The sequence below is a fragment of the Pogoniulus pusillus genome, chromosome 31 (genome assembly GCF_015220805.1).
Source record: "Pogoniulus pusillus isolate bPogPus1 chromosome 31, bPogPus1.pri, whole genome shotgun sequence".
NCBI lineage: Eukaryota > Metazoa > Chordata > Aves > Piciformes > Lybiidae > Pogoniulus > Pogoniulus pusillus.
In genome coordinates, this window is record NC_087294.1 from 9,557,119 (window position 1) to 9,581,934 (window position 24,816).

The following is a 24,816-nucleotide window of genomic DNA, read 5'->3' on the forward strand; positions in this document are numbered from 1 at the left end:
CCCGCGAGGCTGAGCACGACGCCACAGACGCCTGGCGCACAGCGACGCGCCGGAGCGCGGTGCAGCGGCGGCTCTCGCCTCTCCGCGCCTGCGGAAGCGGCGGCGCACCGCAGACACAGCCGCCCGCCGGCGGCGCCGGGCGGGGCCGCAACAGGGCAGGCGGCTGCGGCGCCCCCGGCGAGCGGCGCAGCCCCCCGCGCCCCGCCAGCCCGGAAGCGACGTGAGAGGTGGGAACCCCCGCGCATGCCCGGCAGCGCGGCGAGGGCGGAAGAGCGCCCAGCGCGCCTGCGCAGGGGAACTCCGCCGGGCCTGCTGGAAGCCAACATGGCGCCCTAGGTCCGCCGTGCCAGCGCCACCGCGGGCGAGCGAGGCGGCCGACGCCGCTGCCATCATGTCCCGGCACAGGAACGTCCGAGGCTATAACTACGATGAAGGTAGTGACGAAGAGGAACCGGTGGCAGAGCTACGGGAGCCGCCCCGGACGCCGCCCTAAGTGCCGGTCCCGTCGCGCCTTCCCCCCCCATCCCGCGCCGGGCCTGCATCCTTTACTCCGCCGGGTCTTGCCGTCCCGTGGGGGTTTGCGGGCGGGAGAGTGTGCCCGACCCCACACGGAGGGACGCGGGAGGCTGTCAGGAGCAGTGGGAGGGGAGAATAACCCCCTCCCACCCGGCAGAGCTGGGTGAGGCTGAGTGCGAGGCCGCGCCCCGCCCTCCCGCACGCCCGTTTCCCGCCCGCCCGGCGCACGTGGCCGCGCTGCCGCCGCCGTCACTGCTGTCGCCGCTGCAGCTGCTGCCTCTCAAGGCCGCTTCCTGCTGCCGAGGCGAACCGGTGTCTTCACACGGGGCAAGCGTGGCCCATGCATGCAGGCCAAGCTACGACAGGGTTTACTTGCACTGCCTTAACCTGCTGAAGCTGAGGCGGGCGGGAGTGCCATGGAAACCTGTGTCCATTTTGAGTCTTCTGACATGTAACATGTTTGTGTGCCCAGCCTAGCAGTTGGTTGTTGGTGCTTGGCTGTAGTAACAGATAGAAAGCAACAGCCGTTCCGTCTGGAAGAGATGTGGGTTTTAAAGATAGAGTTGAGGATCTAAAGGTAGAACGTGTTTGTCATATGTCTCATGTTTTACTGAAACATGCAAGCAGGTGAAAGAGCTCTTAGGTAAAAATTTGGTTCATGCCTGCAGTGCTGCAGCTTTCTTTGAGCTCTGCCCCATTTATCCCATTAAGGTAAATCACACCTTTCTTTTCACAGTGGTTTTATTTGTGTTGGCTTGGGCTTTGGAAAAATGAGCACATTTCCAGGTGATAGTGTTAATCTTTTGTTGTTGAGTGGACAGATAAAAGATGTAAATACACTGTAGTAAGAGAAACTGATCTTGGAATTTTTGGGGAAGTCATGTAAATCCTTATAAGCCATGACCACTGCACAGCTAACCATGCAGGTTTTACTGGTTTAAATTTACCTAATACAGGCAAAAAATCAGAGACTCGATGGAGGATTTTGCCACTTAATCCTCTAGAAGTTCTCTTCGCAGATTGGTTGAAATGTTGATTTCAGCAGCACCTCTGTCATCTGTGAAGTTGGATGCCCAATCTGTAGACTTTGTTTTAGTGTTTGTACACTCACTGGAGTCTCTCAGTGAGGGGCATTGTAGCCAGGTGGGGGGTGGCCTCTTCTCCCAGGCAACCAGCAATAGAACAAGGGGACACAGTCTCAAGTTGTGCCAGAGTAGGTATAGGCTGGATATTAGGAAGAAGTTCTTCACAGAGAGAGTGATTTCCCATTGGAATGGGCTGCCCAGGGAGGTGGTGGAGGCACCATCCCTGGGGGTCTTCAAGAAAAGCCTGGCTGAGGCACTTAGTGCCATGGTCTAGTTGATTGGTTAGGGCTGGGTGCTAGGTTGGCCTGGATGATCTTGGAGGTCTCTTCCAACCTGGTTGATTCTATGATTCTACACATGGCTTAAGTTTCTACTGCTGATTACTGTTGGATTACACATCAGGTCTAATTAGAAGTGTATATATGTATGATCTTTATACTTGCACTGCTACTTTATAGTTGCATACAATCATTTGGGTCCCAGATGAAGTCCCCTTTTGTGTCTTTTTGTTTAATATAATGCCATATGTTCTTTTCATGCCACTTGAGATTCTGTAATAATTTGTGACCCAATTATTTTTCTTCTTTCTAAAGTAAACATTAGCAGTTTTTTTTTTCTTCTTTCCTTGGAAGGCTTCTGAACCCTTGGAGCTTGTGGCCTTTATTTGACCATACTCCCTTTCTGCTTTCTTCTTTTTGAACTGTTGTGATCGACACTGAATGTGTGATTCTAGCTGAAAGTGTGTTGGTAATGCAGCTGTTGATACTGTGGAGTGTTTCTGTGGCTTATACTCTGTTCCCTGTAATTTCTGTCATTTCTTTAGTAATTATTTTTATAGCCAGTGTAAACTGAGCCATTTTCACTGAGGTGTCTTTTTTTTTTGCTTAGTCTAGAAATTAAGCCAGTATAGAATGTACAAATGGTTCAAGGAGTGCACACTGAGAAGGCTAAGCTTAATTTCATTTGCTACTATCTGTGAATGTTAACTGTTCACAAAAGTCATCATGGAGTTCTCCTTGACAGTCTTCAAGCATTGACCCAACTACAAGAGGTGTCCTTACATTGAAAAAAATGTATATTTTTTTAATAGGTTAATTTGCACCAGGAGACAATGTGCTCTTTTCATCATAGTAAAAAAGTAGGTAATAATATAGTCTTTTTTTTTAATTTTATTTTTTTTTATTTCAAAGACCAGAAACCAAAATAAACCTATATTATGTTTTCCTCATTCTGTGATACTTAATTTCTAAAGTGACTTCCAAAGTCTAAACTTTTCTTGTATTTCTGCCAGTCGTTTTGTAGTTACACTGGTTTACCTAGTTACTTCGATTTTCTTATTCCATATTGAGAGAAAAATGCATCTTTCGTGCCCTGAATCCTGATCCTTTTAAGGATGGATACAGCAGTTGTAATGTCTGTGATCTGAAGCTGATGGCAGAGTGAACATATGTGTTCCACATACATGAAACTGCCAAGTGTATGCGATAACAGCTTTAAGAATATTTCATTATCATTTTTATGTATTTCATTATTACTTAAGGGAAATTGCAAACCTGCTTTAAAGTTTTACATAGTACTAGTTTGCTGAGCTTTTTTTGTTTGATAGAAGTGATAACTTATTTTTCCTTTGTGCTTCCTGGTAGTTTTCGTAAGAGGAAAGTATATGGCTATGTTTAAGTAACTGTATGAGATTCTTACTTTTTGGTTCAATTGATTTTTGTGTAGGGAAAGGGAATTGTGAGTTGTGATTTTGCCTAACTGCACTTGAGTTGAAAAGTACGTGGTCATGAGGGTATGCCAGAGTAAAAAGCTGAGAAGTACATAGGTATGGAATGGAAATGATGATTCTGAGTTGTTTAGATTAGAGATGATAAGTGAACTGTCTGTGGTTAAGATTGTTGAGAGGTCAAGCAGAAATATCAAGAGGACTGCCATTGTTACATATTTGTGGAACTGTAGAAAGTTTGGTTTGGACTATAGAGACAGCCTTTCAAAAGAGATGCTGAAAGAGGTGGTGTGAAGTATGGCAGCTCTGGAATATTTTTATCTTTCTTAACGGATAGAGTATTAAATGTTAAAATTTCATTATTGTAACTTGTGTTTCTAACCTAGACAAATAAATAATACTTCACTTCTGGAATCCTGGAGATGCATAGTTTCTCAAACCTTGTGTAAAAACTACCCTTTGAATTATAATATCAAATATTTAGCAACTGTGCAGACTAACAATACTGTTTCTGCTTCATAGATTTTGAAGATGATGATGTGTATGGCCAATCGGTAGAAGATGATTATTGCATTTCTCCATCAACAGGTTAGTTGAAATGATTACCTATAAGTAACCTGACTGTAGACCCATGAAGTTTTGTTCTCCAGTCTAATCTCTGGCAAGATTATCAGTCCAGGATTTCCCCAGGTTTGGTGTCAGCGTATCTACGGCTGAATAATCGGTGAAATTAGTATGGCTGATGTTGATGTGAAGCTGTGGTACTGCAGGTAATTAGGGTGGATCTAGATCTACTACAAGTGTCATACAGTTTGTGACCTTTACAAACCTGTTATTCTGTCATCCTGTTGATTTTAGATAAGTAAATCTAGCTGTGTGTCTTTGTTATTTACAGTCACATTCCCTGTCTGGCATTCTGTTTCTTAGCTTAATTACTACAATTTTTAAGACAATTAAGGTAATTTTGTATTTTGTGATGAAAGCATGCAGCATTTTTACTTCTTAATTTGCTAAATTTCAAAACTAATTCTTGCATGTAGTAATTTTTCTAGTAATTCTTATGTAAGCATCATTTACAATCTGATCTAGATTGTACAGCCATCTTTTAATAGTTGCTTCAGTTATGGTGATTGAATATGAAATGGTATGCATTGGGGAAACCAGGTGCTGAGGCTATAACTACTGAACTGGATATGCATATGTATATATTTCAGAGATGGGTAGAATATTACATAAAAAGGAGATTTGTTTAACTCAGAATTTTTACATTTCTGAGAGTATGTAATGACTGAAGCTCATGTTCAGCAAGAAGTTTTGTTTATATATACATGCCTTAATGTGTTGCTAAATCAGTTTTGTTTAAAGTTTTGTGTGAATGTTCACTTTAACTCCTGAAATCCCAAGAAAAAGAGTGTGCTCAACTCCATTAAATTGTAGATTGAAAATACCACACTATAAAAGTGATGTTATTTTCTTGCCTTTTTTATTTCTTCACTTGTAACTGAGGCAAAAAAAAAGAAATAATTATGGATTAAGGTTCTGAAGACGTTGATTCATAGCTGGTGACTAGGTATAGAAAACATAGTTTGTCAAACCTGGAATATATGATTTTTTTTTGACTGAACTTTGCAGAAATATTGCATTACATGAATGCAAGAATATTGCCTAGCCTGTGATTTTTACTGTGGGCATGGCTTGCTTATTTTCTAGCATGAACTGCTCTGTGCTCTGTATGCTCTTCAGGTAGGTGTCATTATGCAGTACTGCTCCATTCTCCCTTAAACCCCCCTAACCCCAGCACTGCAACAGGTTGATGGTCCATTTTTACTTCCAGAGATGTTTTCTTTTTAAAGGAGGAAAAAAAAAATTAAAAAATATTTTGTCTTTTTTACCTAATGCAGCAGCTCAGTTTATCTACTCCAGACGAGACAAACCAACAGCATTTGCTGAGCCATTAGAAGAAGAATATGACTATGAAGGTACAGACGACACTGCTGAATATTTTACATCTGGTCATCAGTTGACTGAAGCTGATAGAGGTAATTACAGGAAAGGAATAGTTCTGAGCTGAGTGGTTGGGGAAAAAATGCTTGCTTTTGTGTTTTAAACTTGCTGCCTGATACCTAAATCACATGTTTTGTGAGAAAGATTCACAAGTCTCTTTCCCAAACATTAATAGTTGACTTAATGTTTTGGAAATAGAGTTGTTTTGAAAATTATTGTAAGCTCCGAGTAAAGTGTGTTGGTGGATGAATAGACAATAAAATGCATGAATGCAGTTTGATATGTAAAACAAGATGCAGAAAATTCAGAAGCAAGAAGCAGGATACAAACAGTCTAAATTCCAAGTCAAGTATAAATGGGTAGAAGCTATGCTACTGCATAGACATACAGATAAATATGATAAATTAGGGTGTAATATGGATGCTTTCACATGAGGAAATACTGCTGTAGAAGGCAAGCTGAAACAATTAGCCAGTGTACGGATCCAGATGATCTAGACAGTATAGTATCCTAGCTTTTCAGAGTGCTCTTGACAGTCTCAAATGAGTTAAGAATCGATATTAGAACAAGAAAAAAAGTAATATTCTAGACTACAAAACTATGAAAATGAAACCTAGATGTATGTGTTTTCACTGTGAAAACAGCAGACCTGTTACATTTAGTACAGTGTGCAACGTTGCTCATTAATACAAAATTATTGATTGCTGTCAATCTGGCTGCAAAGAGTTTGGTAAGGTGATACCTACTGAGTGTTGGATTGTAAAATGGCCAACCAACACATTGCACAGGACTCTACCAGTACTTCTTCTGCAGAGCAGATGTCTGTGGAACAATGACTTGCTCTTTGGATGACAGGTCAAGGGTGCAGATCTACTCTGGAGTAGTTGGGAATGTCTCTACTGACTGTGAGGGTTGGACTAGATGACCTTGGCAGGTCCCTTCCAGCCCAGACCATTCTATTTCTATGTTTTAAGTAACCTTCAGGAAGATGGGAATTGTCAGTCCCTCATTCATGAGGTCATGATTAAAGAAACTTACCTTAGTCAAGGCCTAATTGTGGAAATGCACTTCAAAGGAAGTTAATTTTCTCAGCCAAAAAATGTGTTATGGTTTTAGTAAAGATTACGCAGTTTCAAACATGACTCAGAGTTTTCATGTTCTAAGACCTGAGGGCCCTGAAAATGCTATTTTACTCTGGATGTTAATTATAACATCTGTAAATACTTAAAAGCTTACTGTTCAGTGGGATTCCAAGTTGATACTCTAAATAATCTTAAGGTGAATGTTTGAATTTCTTCTCTGCAATTAAGATAATTTTACAATATCAAATAAGACTTCATAGACTAATAAATAGTTGTCTCTGATATGTTTCCTATAGTAGAATTGGATTCTTCAGGGCTTGAGAGCAATATTTCTCATGGCAATAAATGAGATTGAAATTAATTTCTAAAGGATTTTTCTTCACTGTGATGTTTTGCTCCTGTTTTTGTTAATCAGATATGGCTAGGCCACTTAAGGCATTTTTTGTGCAGCTTATAATGATAATGTGTTTCTTTTAGCTCGTCTTAATTCATGTCTTGATCAAATGAGAGAAGTTTTGGCAGAGTCTGTGCCAGAGCCAACAATGGTGCAAGCAGTACTGGATAGTAATTTTGATGTACAGAAGGCTTTGGACATTGTGCTTTCACAAGACAGTAAGCAAAATGTCAAGACCAAGAATGAGGATGCTGTGATTGTAAGAAAGACGACAAAAGGTATACTTCTATTTATTGTTTATGTTCAAGATGATTAATTTCTACATGCAGTTTAATTTTTACTTCACCACCTGTGCATATGCTTGTTACTGCATTAGTCATTTATTAGTATATTAGAAAAGACCAATTTATTCTTTTCTATCTCTGTTCTAAAAACATTTAAAGGAAACAGCAGCTTTTCTTGATCTAGAAGTCAAAATAAAACCTTTGCATCAGCTTAAATTCAAAGTGCAACCACCTGCACTTCACAGTAAATTTCTGATTTCTACTGTGTGACTTGTCCCAAAAATTGGACAGCATCTTTTTAAGTTTCATGTGCTTCCATTATTTGTTTGGTAAAACGACACCTCCCATCTTCAATACATCCTCTTACTTTGGTAGCATCTATACAGTAACTTGGTAATTTTGATGTGGTTGTTGTAATTTTTGCCAGCATTCTTTGCTGAGTCTTAACGTTTATTGGTATTTCAGTAGGTACCTGCAGTTTGATTGTAAAACAGTGCATATCTTTGAATAGCACTTAGTAATTAAATGCCTTTTCATGTTTTTTTCTTGATTTTTTTTGGTTGTTGCTGCTGTCAACTTTAAAAAAATATGGATATTTCATCGTGACCACACTTTCACCTGAAAACTACTGGCTATTGTAAGGTAAGGAGACTTATTTTGTTGTCCAGAAATGTGTACTGATGCAGACAATTTCTCTTGTGCAGTAGAAAATATTGCTGGCGATACCAACAAACCTGAGTTTGAAAGCTTGACAGTCAAAAGTGGTTCAGTTTGTAACTCCTTAGTTAGGAATAACAAAATGCTCCTTAATGCTGAAAAATCCAATATGCCTTCACCTGAAGGGAAAGGATTGGAGTCGTCTTCACTGGTTCCGTCTTCATCTTTCAGTGATGCATTGTGTAAAGGAGTATTTTGTGAACCTGCAAATAAACAGGTGGAGGATCAACTACTAGAAAGTGATAATGCAGTGAGTTCAGCTCCTGGTAGCGAAGGTGCTTGCTTTAGCATAGGAAGTAACCTATCTGGAAATTCTTCTGTCAATAAATTGGAATGCAAGGAAACACAGGACTTGAAATCCTTGCTGATGCAGAATGTGGTTTGTGATTCTCAGGGTCCTGAAGGTGGTGTTTCTCCTATTTCCTCATATACTTCTGATTGTATTAGTGATGCAAATTTTTACAGTTCTCCATGCCTAACAAGTGCTTTAGGAGATTTGGCTCTTGATAAAGGAGTCAGTCACACTGTAAACAGAAAGAATGATCTTCTAGAAAACTTTTCTTCACTTGTGCAAACTAAAAACCAAGAAAGTCCCTCTTCAGACATGACTGCTTTGCCATTGATAAGGTCTGGAAGTACATCACTGGCTGACTTACTTCAGGAGCATCAGGGTAGCAGTGCTAGCCACTGTTCTTCTTCTTTGGCAGATCTTTATACCCAGTCAACATCAAGTCTTGGTGATATGAAATTGGGAACTGTACCGTTATCACAACTAGTAAGTCAACCCCAAAATTCAGGTGGGATGACAGAGCTGACAGGATCTTTGTCTTCCTTAGCCCTCGCTAATGTTTCTCCACCAAAAGAGGTTAAGAATATATCACTCTTGGATTTAATAGCAGAAACTATTGAAATAGATAAAAGTCAACAAGGTATGGACTTCCCCAAGCAAAATGCAACTGAATTAAGGCCCTCTGAGAGACAGAGCATTGATTTAAGTGCCCTTGTGAAAAATACTGATGTATCTGCAGAGCAAAAAGCAGTAGGGCAGTCAAATATCTTAAGCTCTGAAAGTAAACTTTTAAAAGAAAAACAAGGAAAAGGTTTTGGTTTTGCCAAAGCAAATAAAAAAGCAAAAAGAGAACTTACTCCAAAGAGGCAGGATTTGTCCCTTTCATGGATGAAGGCGCTGCGTGCAAGACCATCAGCTTTTGCTTTAACCTTGTGTCTCCGTTATCCACCAAAGGGTTATAAGCGGCGCACAGTTGGTGTACATAAAACTTTCCTGTACAGTAGACAAGTACAAGATGTAAACCCCAAGGAAACTAATCCCATAATTGCCATAACACCATTCGACTTCAAATCTGCATCTCCTGATGATATCGTGAAAGCTAACAAGAAAAAAACTTTTACAAGAGAGTAGTGAAAATAAATAAATATTCAATTTTGTATCTTGGCTTGTTGAAAAATAACTATACAGGACCTGTTTATAATCCCAAATTGAATACTTTTTTTTAATTGACATATTGCAGTTCTCACTGTTTGGTACCAAATTTGTAGGTGAACTTTTAAACCATTGCACTGAATTTCTTTATTTTTGCATAATTTTCACTGACAGTTTATCGTTTTTAACTTTTATTGCAAAGTCTTGAATTTTAATGTGTAGGCATTGCATGTACAAAATTCTATAAACACTGTTGGACTTCTTGAAACATCTTTCTAGGTGTTGAAGATGCAATTCCTTGTGAAGAATACCAAGTTATTCTGTACAATAATTTAGTTTGCTACATGGTGTGTAGTTTGGGGAATGAGAACCTAAATTTATATCATGACTGTTTTATTAAGTGTTCTTAAAATTGTTTTTTCTGATAAGGTATGTTATTGAAATGCCAGTTTTGTAATTTATATTTCCAGTCAATGTCATTATAGTCTTCTATCTTTGTACTGATTACAGTATTGCAACAGAAATACCTTCACTTTTTAAAAGCTTCACTAACCTCAGGTTTTGACTGTTTCAGTTGTGGTAGGACATAAATACTTTTTCATAGGACCAAATCTGGAACGAGGGGACAAGTAATTAAAATTGTGTGCCTCCTCTCAATCAGCTGTCAAAATGTGATACTGAGAATTTTAAACCAGCTGCTTTGTAGGTATAAACATGTCACATGGGTGTAATGAGAAAAAGTTTCATTAGGATTCTGTAGTTTATTCCCAAGTCCTCAAAAAGAAAATTGGAATAACAGTTCTTTCACCATTACTGTGAGAGTCTTTGCTCAATGGAAAAAAATTAACCCAAAACCATCAGCAAAGTATAAGTGCTGTTTGTTTCTGCCTCTTGTCTGTTTTGAAGAAAGCTTTCTTTGGTAATGGAAATAGAATCTCTTCTACTGGTTGCACTCTGTGCTGTTACTCTGAATCTTTAGAAGGAAGATCAGGGTCAGGACATTCTGGACTTACTGTTTTTAGCTGATAATTACCAGATCCTGCTGTCTCTGTTAGTCAAGTTAGTATCTGCATGTGTGCTTCAACTTTCCTTTTAGTGCACATTACTACTTCTGCTATATTTCCAGTGTCAGTATTCTAGGTCCTAACCAGCAATAAGTGCAATAAAGGTACTGCTGCAACTATAAAAATAAATTTGCTTGTATACTGCCATGCAATTGTTCATGCAAAACTTTGAAGGTAGTGTGGAACAGTAAATAGAAGTTTCATCTAATTTTCATCTGGTTTTTGTTAAGCGTGTTACATAAAAAAAGAAGATAAAAAGTTTGTTTCTGACTTCAAATTACAGTAGTGTTTTGTTTCTGAATAAAAACAAAACATGTTCATGTGCTCTCAGGTACAAATTTCGTCTTCTGTACATTTTGCTTCTTTGTCTAGTTGATGCTGTTAGGATGCTCATAGGTCTATGAGCAATGTGACCTCTGTCCTCTTGAATGAAATTAATGTTATTTTCTACCCTTACTAATAAAAATTGTATATATAATGACAGTGATGTAGTGTTTATATTCTGGTTGACATGTTGATCTCTAGCCCTTTGTATGCTTACTTATTTTCAGTGCTGTGTTGAGGTGTATATACTATGGTCTGATCAGTTCATGAGGAGGAGCATGATTGATTTATTTCCTTGGAAGACTTTCTATAGAAGTCTGACTGATACTGCTTGTGTACTGGCTGTTTTATTAGTTAGCCTTAATAGGGAATTCTGCTTTTTGAATAACATAAATATTTTCAGCTATCAGTTCCTCTGTAGTTAGTCCAAGTATTATCTTCTTCCTGCTTAAAAGCCTAAGGTTGGTTTTGCCACTGAGGCAAAATGTTCTATTTGGAGAGCTAATAACTAAAGTTCAGTTTTTCCAAAATTGTGCAGACTTTTCCAGTAGAGAAATCCTAATTTGTGCAAGTACTGAGTGCAAAGTCTGACATTGTCATGTATTTTTTAGATTCTCTTGTTTTCTTATGTTCCAAATACTCTTGAGGTGGAGTTTTTAAATACAGACTTCTTAAGAATTTTGCTCTGACTTGAATAGCTTTGGTTCTTCCTCTGAATCTTTTCCCTTGTTTTCTTACTATTCTTTGGTGTGTTTTCTCATTCTCCTGGCTGCTCCTCTTTGTATACAGCTCTTTATCATTGTTAATAGTTTTAGAACCCAAACTGAATACACAAATAAGTGTCTGTCTTATGAATTCCATTATTAAAGTATATGTGAGTAGTAGCTGGAAATGTGTAGTATTTGGAGCTCAGTTGTGCTGTAGCTTTATGCACTTCAAAGTTTGAAAAAAACCACAGAATCACTATGGTTGGAAAAGACCTGTGGGATCAAGTCCAACCATTATCTAAAGCCAAAGGCCACCAGCATAATAGGTTTATCATGAGTCTAACTGTGGGATTGATACCTTAGTAAACAACTATGGATCTTGTTAGGTAGCTAAATTTTCATATGCAAATAATTTACATTTGCCTCAGTTAGTGGTCTTGCAGAAGCAATACATACTGTTCAGTACATAAAGAGCAGGGGAGGGATTTTCCTCCCAGTTTGCAATGGCATGAGCCTTGTATTAGCACAGACCTGCAGGCTGAGCAGTGTAGGAGGTGCCTAAGTGGTGGATAAACCTGAATTCTAATTAATGTTCATCAGAGACTGCTTATTTCTGTGCTTGGAAAATTTTAGAGTTTTGCTTTTATAAACAAGAGGTAACACATTACTACATTTGCTTTTTAAATGAAACAGGTATTTTAATAATTCCATTAAGTATTCCTCAATCTCCTTACTGAGAACTGGGTGACAAGTTTAATTGTCTTAGAATACTGCATGATACTATGGTATAGGATGCAACATTTTTGTATAACAGGTCTGTGTTTGGCCTTTGCACTGAAGTGTTTCTGCTTAATGAACGTTAATCTGTTTATGCTTAACACAGTAAGCTTATTTTATTGATCTATGGATACAACTTCTCCCCCTCTGTTTTGCAGCTAGTGTATATCTTTGTCTAATACGAGTTAATTGTGGTGTTTGGGAATTCACATATTAATGTTGCAAAGTACTTGTGTCTGTTTGCATATGGGCATAAAAAAGATTAATGTTAAAACATTGACGTGCTGCCTCTGGTATGCAGACTGTACTAAGGTATTTTGTATATTTGTTTTGTACATAATTTTTCACTGGCTGCTGAATATTTTTAATACAAAATTGACTTCTGGACATGGCTTTATGTATCTAAATAAAATGCACCTTCTTAAAATACTGACTTAATTACAGTTTCTTGTTAACTTGCCTGGTAGAGTTGTGATTGAATATTCTGTAATGATTGTATCTGTTGTGGAAACAAGCTCTAGTTCTTGTCTAGGTTTTCATGGATATACTGCTTTCTGTGGAAAGGATCACTTTGGAGAAGAAGGCAAAACCTGACATTTACTATGGTGTCTTCAGATGCAGTACTGAGGCTTCAGTTTGCTTTCAATTAGAAATGGGTTTGTAAATGTGTTTTTATAAGGAAAAAAAGCAACTGTCTGAAGCTCTCAGGCTCTTTGAAACAGCAGAAATTAGAGCTGCTGCAGTCGATTATTGATTTGAAAATCATCATTCTTAAAATATCTTGAAGTACCTGTTCCATTTTTCTCTTTTAAATTTTTCTTCTTCTAGCTGATGTCTATTTGAACTTGTTTTCAAGGCAAATTGAAAGTCAAAGGATGAGACGAATAGGAAAAGAACAACCCATATTGGGATATTGAAAATGATGCTTTGTACCCTTTGAGATGTGATTATATTAGTGTAATTACATTCAGCTTTTTAAATTGCAGCAGGAAACACCCTTGTTTTGAGAAAAGTAATACAGAGTGTGAGGAGCTAAGATTTTTAGTTGAAAAAAACAACTTCTGTGATTTAAACTTCATGTACCTGGTTTTAACATTTCTTTCAGAAATAACTGCATGAGTAATTTCTCACTGAATTGTTCAGGCAATTCTCAGGATCTTGTGTTTCAGAGGCAGGGAGCTACTTGAGTTTCTGGAACTGTTGAGCAATAATATTTCAAAATTTTATTTCTAGTAGATCAGCAGGTGCAGAGAATTAGTCTGCAGTTTTCTGGTTTGCCTTGTTTCCTCCAGTCATGTAATTCAAGTATGTTTTTCAGTAATCAAGAATTTCTGAAAATCTACATGCAAGTGGAAAGTTAAAGGGCAGTTACTAGTACTGCAGAAGTAAATAGCTCTACAAAAGATTTCTATGAAGATAAGCTATAGATGGTCTTTATGAAATGTTTCAGTTATTACAGTCCCATTTTATAAAGCCAGTAGTTTAACAGGGGCAGTAGTGAAGGGTTGTAGAACACAGTCACTTGTCTATTTCAAATTTGACTGCTCAGCTTCTCAGAGTTGTTAAAACATGTTTGTATTAAGTGCTGATTTTGAATTGTGGTTGGGAGAAAGGGGAAAAAAAACTCATCACATTGTAATTCATGCCATAATAATAAGCTTCTTGAAGTCCTGAAAGGGGTTGGACTTGATGATCTGTTGAGGTCTCTTCCAACCTTGGTGATACTGTGGTTGCTTCTCTGCTTTTGTGTTTTCTTTGGAAACTGAGTTGAATGTTTATGGGCGACTTAGATCCTCTCTTGTTTTTTAGATCATGAGGAAATTTTTTTAGCCCAAGTTGTTTATATTTATGTGTGTGCTAATTTTTTTTTACCTTAAAAGATTTTTTGTTGGGAGGAGAAGCTTTTTTGTTGTACAACTGAGATGTTTAGCCTTCGCTAGAAAACAATGTGATGAAACAGAAATCAAAGCCAATGGTGACTGATTGATTGTTTGATTTATTGATTCAAGTCCTTTTGTTCTTCCCAAATTGCTGCTTTAATGCAGCTCAATGGGAATGATTCTCTAGAGTATTGACATACTATACAGTCAGTTGCTCCTTTATGCAAACTGTTGAATACATTTTTACCCAAAGTAAAAGCTAATTGTAGCTCTGATTTTAGCTTATTGTGGAGTTGAATGTTTCTTACGAAATAGTTCACTGCTTCCTGGTGCATGTTGTCATGGAAGTGTTTTTTAATCTGGTTTGTGGACACATGACATTGCATACTTAAAAATGACCCATTGAAAACAATTGGCAGTGACTTCTGAGGTATATCAGTGGCTTGTTGGTCAGGTAATTGATTTGAATGTTTAGTGTTTGTAGGGTACCTTTAGAAAATAGCCCACTGCCTTCTTTCAACTGCCTGGTGCTAAAATGACCAGAAGATGACTGAAAACCCTTAGAGCTTATGGTCTGCAGACATTAAAATGATACATTCTCAAAGAGAATTCACAACTTGTGAAGAATTACAGACTTTGTGGAAAGTTTTACTCTTTTTATAATGGCAGTGTGGAGATTTTAGAGTAGGGTTACTCGTCATGATGTCAGTGTGATGAGGTGATAGATGAGGAAGATGAACGCTAATGTTTTAACTGGCAGGTTTTTTTTGTCTATGAAATCAAAGGATGAACTCTGAGTATAAATTCATTTTTAACTTGTGACATGTCCTTGACACATGTGATGTTTCTCTGATGTCCTGCACTTCTGTCTTGGCAGTTAGTGACGTTCAGAGATCGCAGTTCTAAATGCATTGTTTTGGTAAGTTTGCTTTCACCATAGTGAAGAGAAGCAAGGATTTCTGTTTGAAATTTAGCTGTTTAGGGCTCTCTGAGAAACAGTTCTTAATCAGATTTCTCAAAAATATTTATGTAACAATAGTACTCTTTTAGTCAAAAGGATCTGCATTCTGTGCATAATAATTTCCTTTGTGTTTGTTTCTTTTTGGCTAAACTACATTTCCATTTCTTTTTGCCTGTGTTGGTATTTCAGAACAAATACAGATACTGCTGATGGAGCTAGAATCTATTCCATATCAGACACCATGAAAGGAATTGTTAACCACTTTATGACACTAAGATTTTTTTTTTTAATTTCAGTGATCAAGAATGATCAAGAAAGAGGTCAGATGTCTGTAAATATGCAGTCCTTGCAGGAAAGTAAATCTACTGTGAGCTCAGCATGCTTAGCTTGATTGTTGGGGTAACTAGGAATCTATAGTCTTTCAAATGAAATCATTCCTGTAGTTGAGCTATGTCTGTGGAGTCACTGGCTGTTTTATTTTACAGTAATTTCTCAGGAATCACACTGAGAACAGGATCCTTGCAGGGCTGTGTGTATAAATATTTAATAAGAAAGCAGCTTCACAGTACAGAGTCAAAATGGAAAGTAAGGCACAGGAAGTTGAGAAACCTTACTCATGATATGCCAGATAAACCAGGAATAGAGTTCAGGTTTGAAGCTGAAGTCTATTTTTCTATTGGACTATGTTGTGCTATACAACTTTACTTGGAGCTGTTGATAGAGAAGCTGATTTTTGTTATAGATATGATTTTTATTAATGCTACATGTATACAAATTTTTGATGTAGCTGTTAGGCATCGTAGGCAGTTTCAAGAATACAAGCCACAGGTAAAATTAATAGGTACTTAGCTTGCATTTTGTTAATCCTCAACTCAGAATAGAGTGCTAGTTTTGCCTCTCCTCTAAAAATACCTTCCTTCATTTTTGCTTTACACCAGTAACAAATAAACAGAAATTCCACAAACATGACCACAGTTTAACTTAATGTAATTAGTTTTCTCTCTTCACTTAATTGAATGCAGCAGGCTTTAATTGTAGTTAAAAATGATAGCCATTTCTCAGTCCAAATGCTCATTTGTCTTCTGACATTTTATGCTCCAGGTGGGCACTGATAGTTGCTTTGTGGTGCTTTGCAGTGGGAGTCATTTTACTGTGCTTTAACACTTTTATCACTTCTGCTTTGCAGTTAATGGAAAGTGAAGTTAGTCTTCACTGAAAAAAAAAGGCAATCAAACTGATACTTTTGGATTTTATTTATAGGGAGAATTCCAAAGAAATCCTGGAGAGGCAACCTGAAGTTTAATGGTGATGTACAACATATTTTCATTAGCTTAGAGTCCCCCAGGTTTTCCTTTTACATTTGAAAATCCATTATTTATATGTCTGGCTAGCCCAGAAGAAGTTTTTATCTCCAGCTTCAATCGGCTGTGCTAACTTTGGTAATGTGTCAAATGGCTGCGCTCTAGTGATGGGAGCCCATTGTACTTAATAATACTCAGGTTTGGCAAGTTTTCAGACTGTGTCAAAGAGAATGTGTTCTTTACTGAATGGAAATGTTTGAAATCTGGCACGACTGATGGTATAGTTATAACTTAAATCATGGAAAGTAATGAGAATTTAAGATTTCCGTGTTTTGTATAAGAAAAATATATAAACAAGTTACTGAATCTTGATACTGAGGTACTGTGTGGGCTTTAGAAAGGAAGTGGCTTATTTCAGGGAAAAATGTGTCACCAGCAATGAAAAGGTTTTTAAAATCCTTTGAGATACGTTTTTGAGATTCTCCTCTTACATGCTCTACACCTACACTGGAAAAAGTGACACTCCAGGCTTTTTCTGAGCTTTCTCTTATGGTCCTTTGACACTAGCTGGGTTTACTTTTTTTTTTGGACAAAGTATACCAATGCAGGGTCAGTCCTTTCCATAGTTAAATGTATTATATGTCACAATTGGATGTTTTGCTTGGAATCCAAGAGAGCTTAAACGAAACTAAAATTGATTGTGTCCTTTTTAGAACTTTGGGATTCCAGAAGAACCAGAAATCCTGGGGAAATGGTAGCACCACTTGTTCTTACAGTGACCTTCTATCTGAGTCCCTTCGGGTCATGGTAAAGATCAGTTGGTTTTCTTTGTCTTTAGAAGGTAAAGTAAAGAAAGTAGAGTTATCAGGTGTGATTGCTAGAGTGCCAGGAAGGTATGGTTGGAATAATAGTTATTTAAAATCCTGTGAGGTTTTAAAGATGAATGATTTCTCCTGTAGTACTGTTGTATATCAATTTAAACATTGTAAGTCCTACTTGAAATTTGCACTTGAGTGCTCAAAACAAGGCTGTTGACAAGGCTGAGAGTATTATTGCAGTTATAAACCAATATATTTAAGCTTGATACTAGTAAAACATCTGTGTGTGATAAGCATAGGTGTAGCAAATCCCAAATTGTGGTAGTAAAATCAACAGTTTAAAGTGTATCAGTTCCTGATTAAAAGCAGATTAAATGCTTACAGGAAACACAGGTAGAAATTCAGAAATTAAGTAAAAAAGTAAAAGCCAGGAAGGTGTGAAAGTGCCAGCTTAAAACTAAATCATCTTGCACCTGTTTGTGCTATCTGTCTTTTATTGCAAATACTCTTCCTTCCCTGTAAAATTTGTGTTATCAATACTACTTCATAGTGTCTTCTGGGTGTCTTTCTACAGTATCATTACTTTGTTTTTAAATTCTATGCCATTCAGTGTTGTTACAAAGCATACTGCTTGAGTAGTCTAATATATTATGCCACATACCAACAGAACTGCCACCCACTCACTACTTGCGTGACTGCACCTGAACTGGTTTGTTCTTGGGTGACAAAATAATTTTTCATCATCTCAGCTTCTGTACTCTTAAAGCTAGCATTTCAGCCTTTGGAGTAGGCTTTTACACATTTTTGAAGTACCTGTTTCTTATGACACTAGAAGTGGCCACTAAACTTGAAACTCATAAGTCTGCTGTCAGAATTTCTTGTAGGAGTTGATGCTTAAAATGCCCAAAGCTTGGAAACCTTAGTAGGTAACATCAGTATGGAAAATATCTCTGTCTGCAGAAGCTGTGATGCTCAGCTGGCAGTGACATGGAAACGCTTTGACTGATTGTTGCTTCAGTTTTGTATGTTTTTATGGCATGTAAAAGCTCAACCTGAATGGAAATCTTGTGTTTAATTCCAAAATATGAGCTGAATTTATTTTGGGTACTCCCTGTTTGAGACCTTGTTACTACTTTTTGTGGTTTTAGAATCACATTTTCCTATTTTTAATGTTTTCTTCTTCCCTGTAGGGAGTTGGAACTAGATGATCTTTGAGATCCTTTCTAACCTAAACCATTCTGTGATGCTGTTCTGTGATTCTATGATTCTATTTCTGACCCATAAACAGGAAAAAACTAATTTTGATTGCCAACTTGGCAAGATGGTGAACCTACTTACACACCAAGGGCTCTGCTTAAGTTGAAAAATGGAGGAAAAGTACCATTTAGATTTTAAGTAAACATCTTTCAAGGCAAAAATGAGATTTGAATTGTATGCTTTTAACACCCTTCTTCTGATAACATATAAAAATGGCTGTAAGGTTGTGGATGCTGTTTCTGTGCTTACAGGTACTGCTGTAAATGAAAATACTCTTTCACAGTGTCAAGGAAGAGGAAAACATTAAGCAATGAGTTTGAGTCCATGCAGGTTCCTCTCTAACATCATAACAGAATGCCCTGCCCTGTTTCAAGACTGACACACATCTACATCTGATAAGTCTTGCAAAGCTTGTTTAAAACTACGGGTTATATTTTACTATATTCAGTTTTCCTTCTACACTCATATATGCAGGTCAAAGCTCCCTGCTGAAGCAGGATCACCTAGAGTAGTCCACACAGGAATGCATCCAGGCAGGTTTTGAAAATCTGCAGAGAAGGAGACTCCACAGCCTCTCTGGGCAGGCTGTTCCAGTACTCCATCACCCTCACTCTAATGAAGTTTCTCTTTATGTGGAGGTGAAACCCTCTATGTTCACGTATATACCCTTGTTTTATTACTGTGCACTACTGAAAAGAGCTTGGCCCCATCCACTTGACACCCACGCCTTATATATTTATATATGTTGATGAGATCTCCTCTCAGTCTTTCCTTCTCCAGACTAAGCAGGCCCAGGTCTCTCAGTCTCTCTTTGTAGGAGAGATGCTCAAGTCCCCCAGTCATCCCTGTAGCTCTCTGTTGATCTTTCTCCAGCAGGTCTGTCTCTTGAATTCAGGTGCCCAAAATTTGAAACAGCATTCCAGATGTGGTCTCACCAGGGCAGGGTAAATGGAGAAAAGACCCTCCCTAGCCCTGCTGGACACACTTTTCTTGATGCACCCCAGTTAGAGTTTAATACTAGGATATTATATCAGCTCCTGAAATCCTGACTGTCAGCTTAATTGTCTAACTAATGCAAGATTCACTATATACCCAATACTATCCGTTGTTACTGGTAGCATCCATAAAGTGTTTCTTATGGAGTGATGCCTTCCTGGTGTAGGATCTGTTGCAGCTAAATGATTGTATAAACTGTCTTATGTATAGTGGTGGTGCAGGAAAGTCACCTTCAAAAAATACTACTTTCTCGGGTAGATTTGACTCTAAAAATACTAATTTCTCGGGTAGATTTGACTCTAAAAATGCAATAATAGATGTATGAACTTATTTTCCCTTCTTTATCTGTTATTGCATTGTTTTTAATACTGTGGAAGTTCTGGACTGCAGATAAGCTAAGTGAACCTACTGCACTGATGCAGCCTGGGATTGTTTTGCAAGATAGATGGAGAGATCTTTGGCAGTTTCACACCTGGGTTTCAGAGATTCTTTGCAAATGTGTTGACACCAACACATTTAAAGAATAGAGAATGCTAAAGCTTTTTTTCCCTCAATTTTTACCTTTTTTTTTTTTTTTATAAGGCCATTGTTTCCTCTCCCTTTTTGCCCTTCCTCAAATTTATGATGTGTATGACCAGGGCAAGACAGCAGTGTGGCAGACTTGTTCTGTTTATTAAGGAAATAATTCTAATTGCAGGCATGTTGCTTAATGGAAGCAAAAGAAGTAGATATTGAAGTGTACTGATACTGTGGAGAAGGCTAAAATGTAATAGAAACAAACTTGAAGAAAATTAGGTGGGCAGTAAAGTATGTCATAGTACTTTCAAGCTCATTTGTCGAGCAGCTTGCATCTCAAGCTGTGCTTTGTGAGTGTGTCCATCCTGTCCAACAAGTGTATTTAGTTATTGTTTGTTTGTTTTTTCTTGGACAACTGTTGTTGAGTAGCTTTGTAGGGAATCTATTGAGGTTTAATCTGTGTAGCACTGAGGAGAAAACTGAGATTTTATTCTTCTTTTCCTTTGAGTCCCAGTAGTGAAGTAGAATAAAATGCTGCTTCTCCAGAATAATTAGGCACAGGCAAGATCTGTTCCAGTGTAGAGCAGTCACATAGGGAATAACACATCTTCATGTGGCCCATTGTTTTGGACATAGTACCAAAAGCTGGTGAATTAGAATGTGGCTGGACTTAAAGCCTCTTTTCCCTTTGTTTTGCTTCTGGTGTTCCACCATAACTGGAAAATATCACTAAAGAATAAAGTAAGAATGTGGATGATGCTGAGAAGATGCTCTGATTTTACTGGTCAGCCACAGCATTTATTAGACATCTTGTAGTATTAGACATCTTGGTTTTTTCCTTTAAAAAGTTGATTCACCATTTAGCTGCTTAAGTAAGGACATCCCTGGGTACAGCTCAGATACTTGCTCTGAAAAAAAATAACCCATTTTTGGAGACACACAGGCAGGCACTGTTCTGCTAGAACACCTTAAAAAGTAAGAGCACCTGTAATATGTTGGCATGCCAGTTCTATTTCACAGCTTATTCTTATTTCTTTGAAAGCTTTTTTCCATGCACAGTAAAAGGTGTTACTTACTTCCTTGAGTTGGAGGCCCTGCATGATTGTTTCTGCAAAGGAGAATGTTATCCTTGAGTTCTGTAGATGAGCAAATACTGAACATTCCTGTAAAAGGTGGTTGTTCCTCAGCTAAGGCACATGCCAGTTTATAGTGCAGTAATCTTTACTTGGAAGATTTTAGCTTGCTGAAGTGCAGGAAAAAACTGAAACATCAGGCTCAGAACTTTCAAGAGTCTACACACTTATCATGCAGTGGATGATTTCCATATCATGTACTATTTTTGTTGGTTGTAACTGTAATTTCATTTCATTATAGGTAAAGCTTTCAAAATTGGAGTATTTGGCTGATTTTTGTAAGTTATGTAAATAGAGTATGTTTATCTATTGTCTTTTTAGTGGGAAAAGAAAACCAAACCCAAAAACTAAGAAGGAACATATCTCAGGATTTCCTACTTAATTACCATAAGCTTGTAATGAGAAATGCAGAAGTCAGTGTCAGTCAGTGAATGTCTCTCATACTCAAACGATTCCTGGGTTTTGTGTTTCATTTGTGTTTTCAGTGCACAGTAAGTGGTGAGTAGGTGTGTTTACATAGTGTTTTCAATAATTGCTGCTTGCTGGACCTTTGTTTATTTTTCCTTTTAAACTGTACTCAAATCTGATGAAAAATTTTGATTCTTTCAGATCATAGCTTACAGAAGTCCCTAAAGTTTCTTCCAGTAGCTGATAAATTCTTAATCCATCGTTAGGTTATTCTGTTGATCCTCCGAGGCTACAGATCTTCAACTATGAAATGTACCCAGTGGTGTGATACTGCAGTCTGCACTGTCATCCCAGAAGTCATGAAAAGGCATCAAGTAAATACAGTTTCTGTTACACAGAGCTAACTTGCAGAGAAGTAAGATTGTGAATGCATGGAGAAGTAAAAACTTGCAGATTTCACTGACTTAAAAAATTACATTTCCCCAGAACTGTCAGTTCTGTGGCCCAATTAGGGGCTAGTATGGCTGTAATGTCACCAGCAGAATGAGAGAGTTGAGAATTTAAAGAGTCTAAATTAAATTTTTAGCTAATCTTAACCTTCAGGTTCCCACTGTACTAAAAGTTTTTAAAATACAATTTTCTGGACCTCATAAATGCTAAAAATACATGCAGCTTCAGCAAACTGAATTGTGTAAGATTGGTAAGTACATTTTTTTTTGCTCTGCAACTTTAAATGCTACCTCATATTTTTGGAGAAAGCTTGCAGAGTAGTTGTGGAAAAGTTGAACAGATAGGAGAAGCTTTTACATGCTATCATTTTGATGGTATGCTTTTCTTGTTTCCTGTTCTTCTTAAGTTTCTGTTTCATACTGAAATGCACTGCTTTTGGTGCATAAATAGAAGTTGTGGATCACAAAAGCTTGCTTTTGTAAAATGCCCTGCACTCCTGCAATACAATCAACAGGAGCATACTTCCATAGATAATGGCAAGGTGTAAAAGGCAAGATGTTATTCCTGAATTACCTGGATGGTGTGCAGGCAAACAGCACCATCCTCTGGTACTGCAGCATTAGTTAAGAATTAAACCTGAAGTTGCTGTCTGTATTTTTGGAAGGACAACACAAATGTAATAGAGTGTGCACATTGTACTTTCAGTTTTACATACTCATTTTGGGCCATGGCTTTAACAGAAATGTTGGTTATTTGCATGGGCTCTGTGTGTTCTGTTCAGTTGACTGCCTGTCTCTAAAGGGGCTGTCTTTTTAGGGTTATCCTGCCCATAGTGCTGACTCTGCTCTTTGCATGACCATTTATGGTAGGAAGTTGCACTTCAGAACTATCTGAGTGCTCCAGCGAGGTTTCTCTAAATCTCAGTGAAACACAATTCACAGTCATTTAAGAAAAATTCGTTGGAGTAGAAGACACCACCAATGACTTACAGTTGTGTACACGTGGAGGAGTAAAGGTGCTGTTCCAGGACAGCTCTAAATGTTTAATGCATTATTTATACAGCAGATTGTGGCTTCAGTTATGGATTGAGAAGAGGCATTGTTGGCATTGCTAGAGTGCAAAGCGATACACCTCCCACAAAAAGGTTTCGGTAGTTGCAGGATGAGTTAAACTGAGTTACGATTATGTAACTGAATTTTAGTCCATTTAACTATAAGAGTTGCCTGAGAAATATTGCAGGGATGTTCTTGTCAAAAACCTGATGAGCAAGTTGCTGGGTTGATTGTTGTGAATTCCTGTTGGATCTTTACCTGTTTGTACATCAGGGACATCAAAAAGCAGCAGTTGTGTTTGTGGAGCCACCCCTCCACTCTGCCCTTCTGTACACCAGATCTGTGTTCTTTGCATGGGAAGTGTTGGCTTAGTGAAGCTGGAAATTGTGAGTTTTGCTCCAGGGACAGTGTCTTTCTGTCTCCTAATACATTAACTAAGAATGTAAACTAGACCAATTATCTGTGAAGATCATAGAAACACTCCACATACACAGCTGAACTACACCTTCCTTTGTTGATGTCTGTTGCTTAAGCAAAGCTGCTTAGAGAGAGATGCTGATTGAATGTCATATTAAGCACTGAGATATTGAAACATAGAATTTATTAGAACTCCAAATGCTCACAGTTGTAACAGACATCAGTAACAGGTATATTAAAAAAAAAATTCTCTGAGACATTAAGTTTCTGTTGGACATATGATATTTTAAATTCACTGAACACCATTCAGTGAAACAATGGCAATAAAAAATTGCAGAGACAAATTAGTTTTAATAGGTAACATTAATTGTCTGATGTTTGAGTATTTAAATATGTGTCATTTGAATAAGTCCTGGTAGCCAGAAAAGTCCATGGGAAGATGTTTGTTTCAGGTAAGAAAACAAGAGAACACAGAATATAGCTGAGTGCTATGTTCTGTATCATATGGCTTTAGTCAGGGTAAAAGTGTTGATGGCAAGAGAAATTGTGAGTGTCCAGCAATTTTGGCTGAGTTCCAGGTTGGAGAGAAAATGAGCTTTTGCCTTGTTATAACATTTTCTACCCCATCTGCATCAACCTGATCTAAGATCAGTTTCTGTGTCTTTCTCATCCTCTTAATTTCTTTACTCACGTTCAATTTTTATTAATTCCTGCTTGTGCCATGGACAAAACAATTCCTCCTGATATGCCAGTTTTGTCCTTGCAGTTCCTTTTTGTTTTCCTCTTCATCATTCCAAATGCCTTATCTTGCCATTCCCAGTTTCCTACCTATTTTCCAGTCATTGACAATCATTACTTTCCATGTTCACTTTTGTCTGCCTGTATTTTATGTTCATTTTCAATCCTGATTCTCATCTGCTTCCTGTTTAGCTCTGCATGTTGTCACTGAATGCATGGCCCCTTACTTTCTCCCTTTCCTTACATGCAGTTTTTCCCCAAATGAGGTTGTTGGATCACTAAAATAATTACTGAAATAATACATTTTTCAGGTGCCATTTAAAGAAAACCAACACCCTGTCAGATATTTTCTCTTCCAATTTCTCTCTTCTCCCTGTCTGGAAGGAGGGAAAAAACAAAGTCTGCTTAAGGAAGGTACCTCACTTCAAATTAATTTTTGGACTAAAGGGTTCAAGTTGTTGCAAGTATTGAAAGTAGTGCCTGAGGAATAAGAATTGCCAGCTATGTGTAACAAATGAAGCTGCCAGCCCATCTGACTGTACCTATTGCACATTAGATTTTTGCAGCTGTGTGTAGTGAAGCAAACTGTTCTGGGACTTGAGTCTTGGGGTAGCAAGTTGTACTGTGGGTCTTTTGTGTGTCACAGAGATGTGGCCCCTCAGGAATATCACTCAATAGGTTGCAGTATCTCTCTTTCCTTCTGCTGTATTAAACCTTAAAACCAAAAAATCTTATAGTCAGGTGCAAGTAGACATTCTTATTTTCAGC

At 37.9% G+C, this 24,816-nt stretch overlaps 1 protein-coding gene across 1 annotated transcript in view; it reads left to right on the forward strand.

Annotated features, from left to right (window-relative positions):
• Positions 1–297: 297 nt before the first annotated feature.
• HBS1L (HBS1 like translational GTPase) overlaps positions 298–24,816 on the forward strand; it is a 58,288-nt gene continuing 33,769 nt past the window's right edge. Inside the window, exons 1-4 of the mRNA XM_064169112.1 lie at positions 298–434; positions 3,850–3,915; positions 5,229–5,366; positions 6,891–7,085. Coding sequence (XP_064025182.1) covers positions 392–434; positions 3,850–3,915; positions 5,229–5,366; positions 6,891–7,085 — 442 coding nt within the window. The 5' untranslated portion in view covers positions 298–391. The remainder of the gene's footprint in view (positions 435–3,849; positions 3,916–5,228; positions 5,367–6,890; positions 7,086–24,816) is intronic.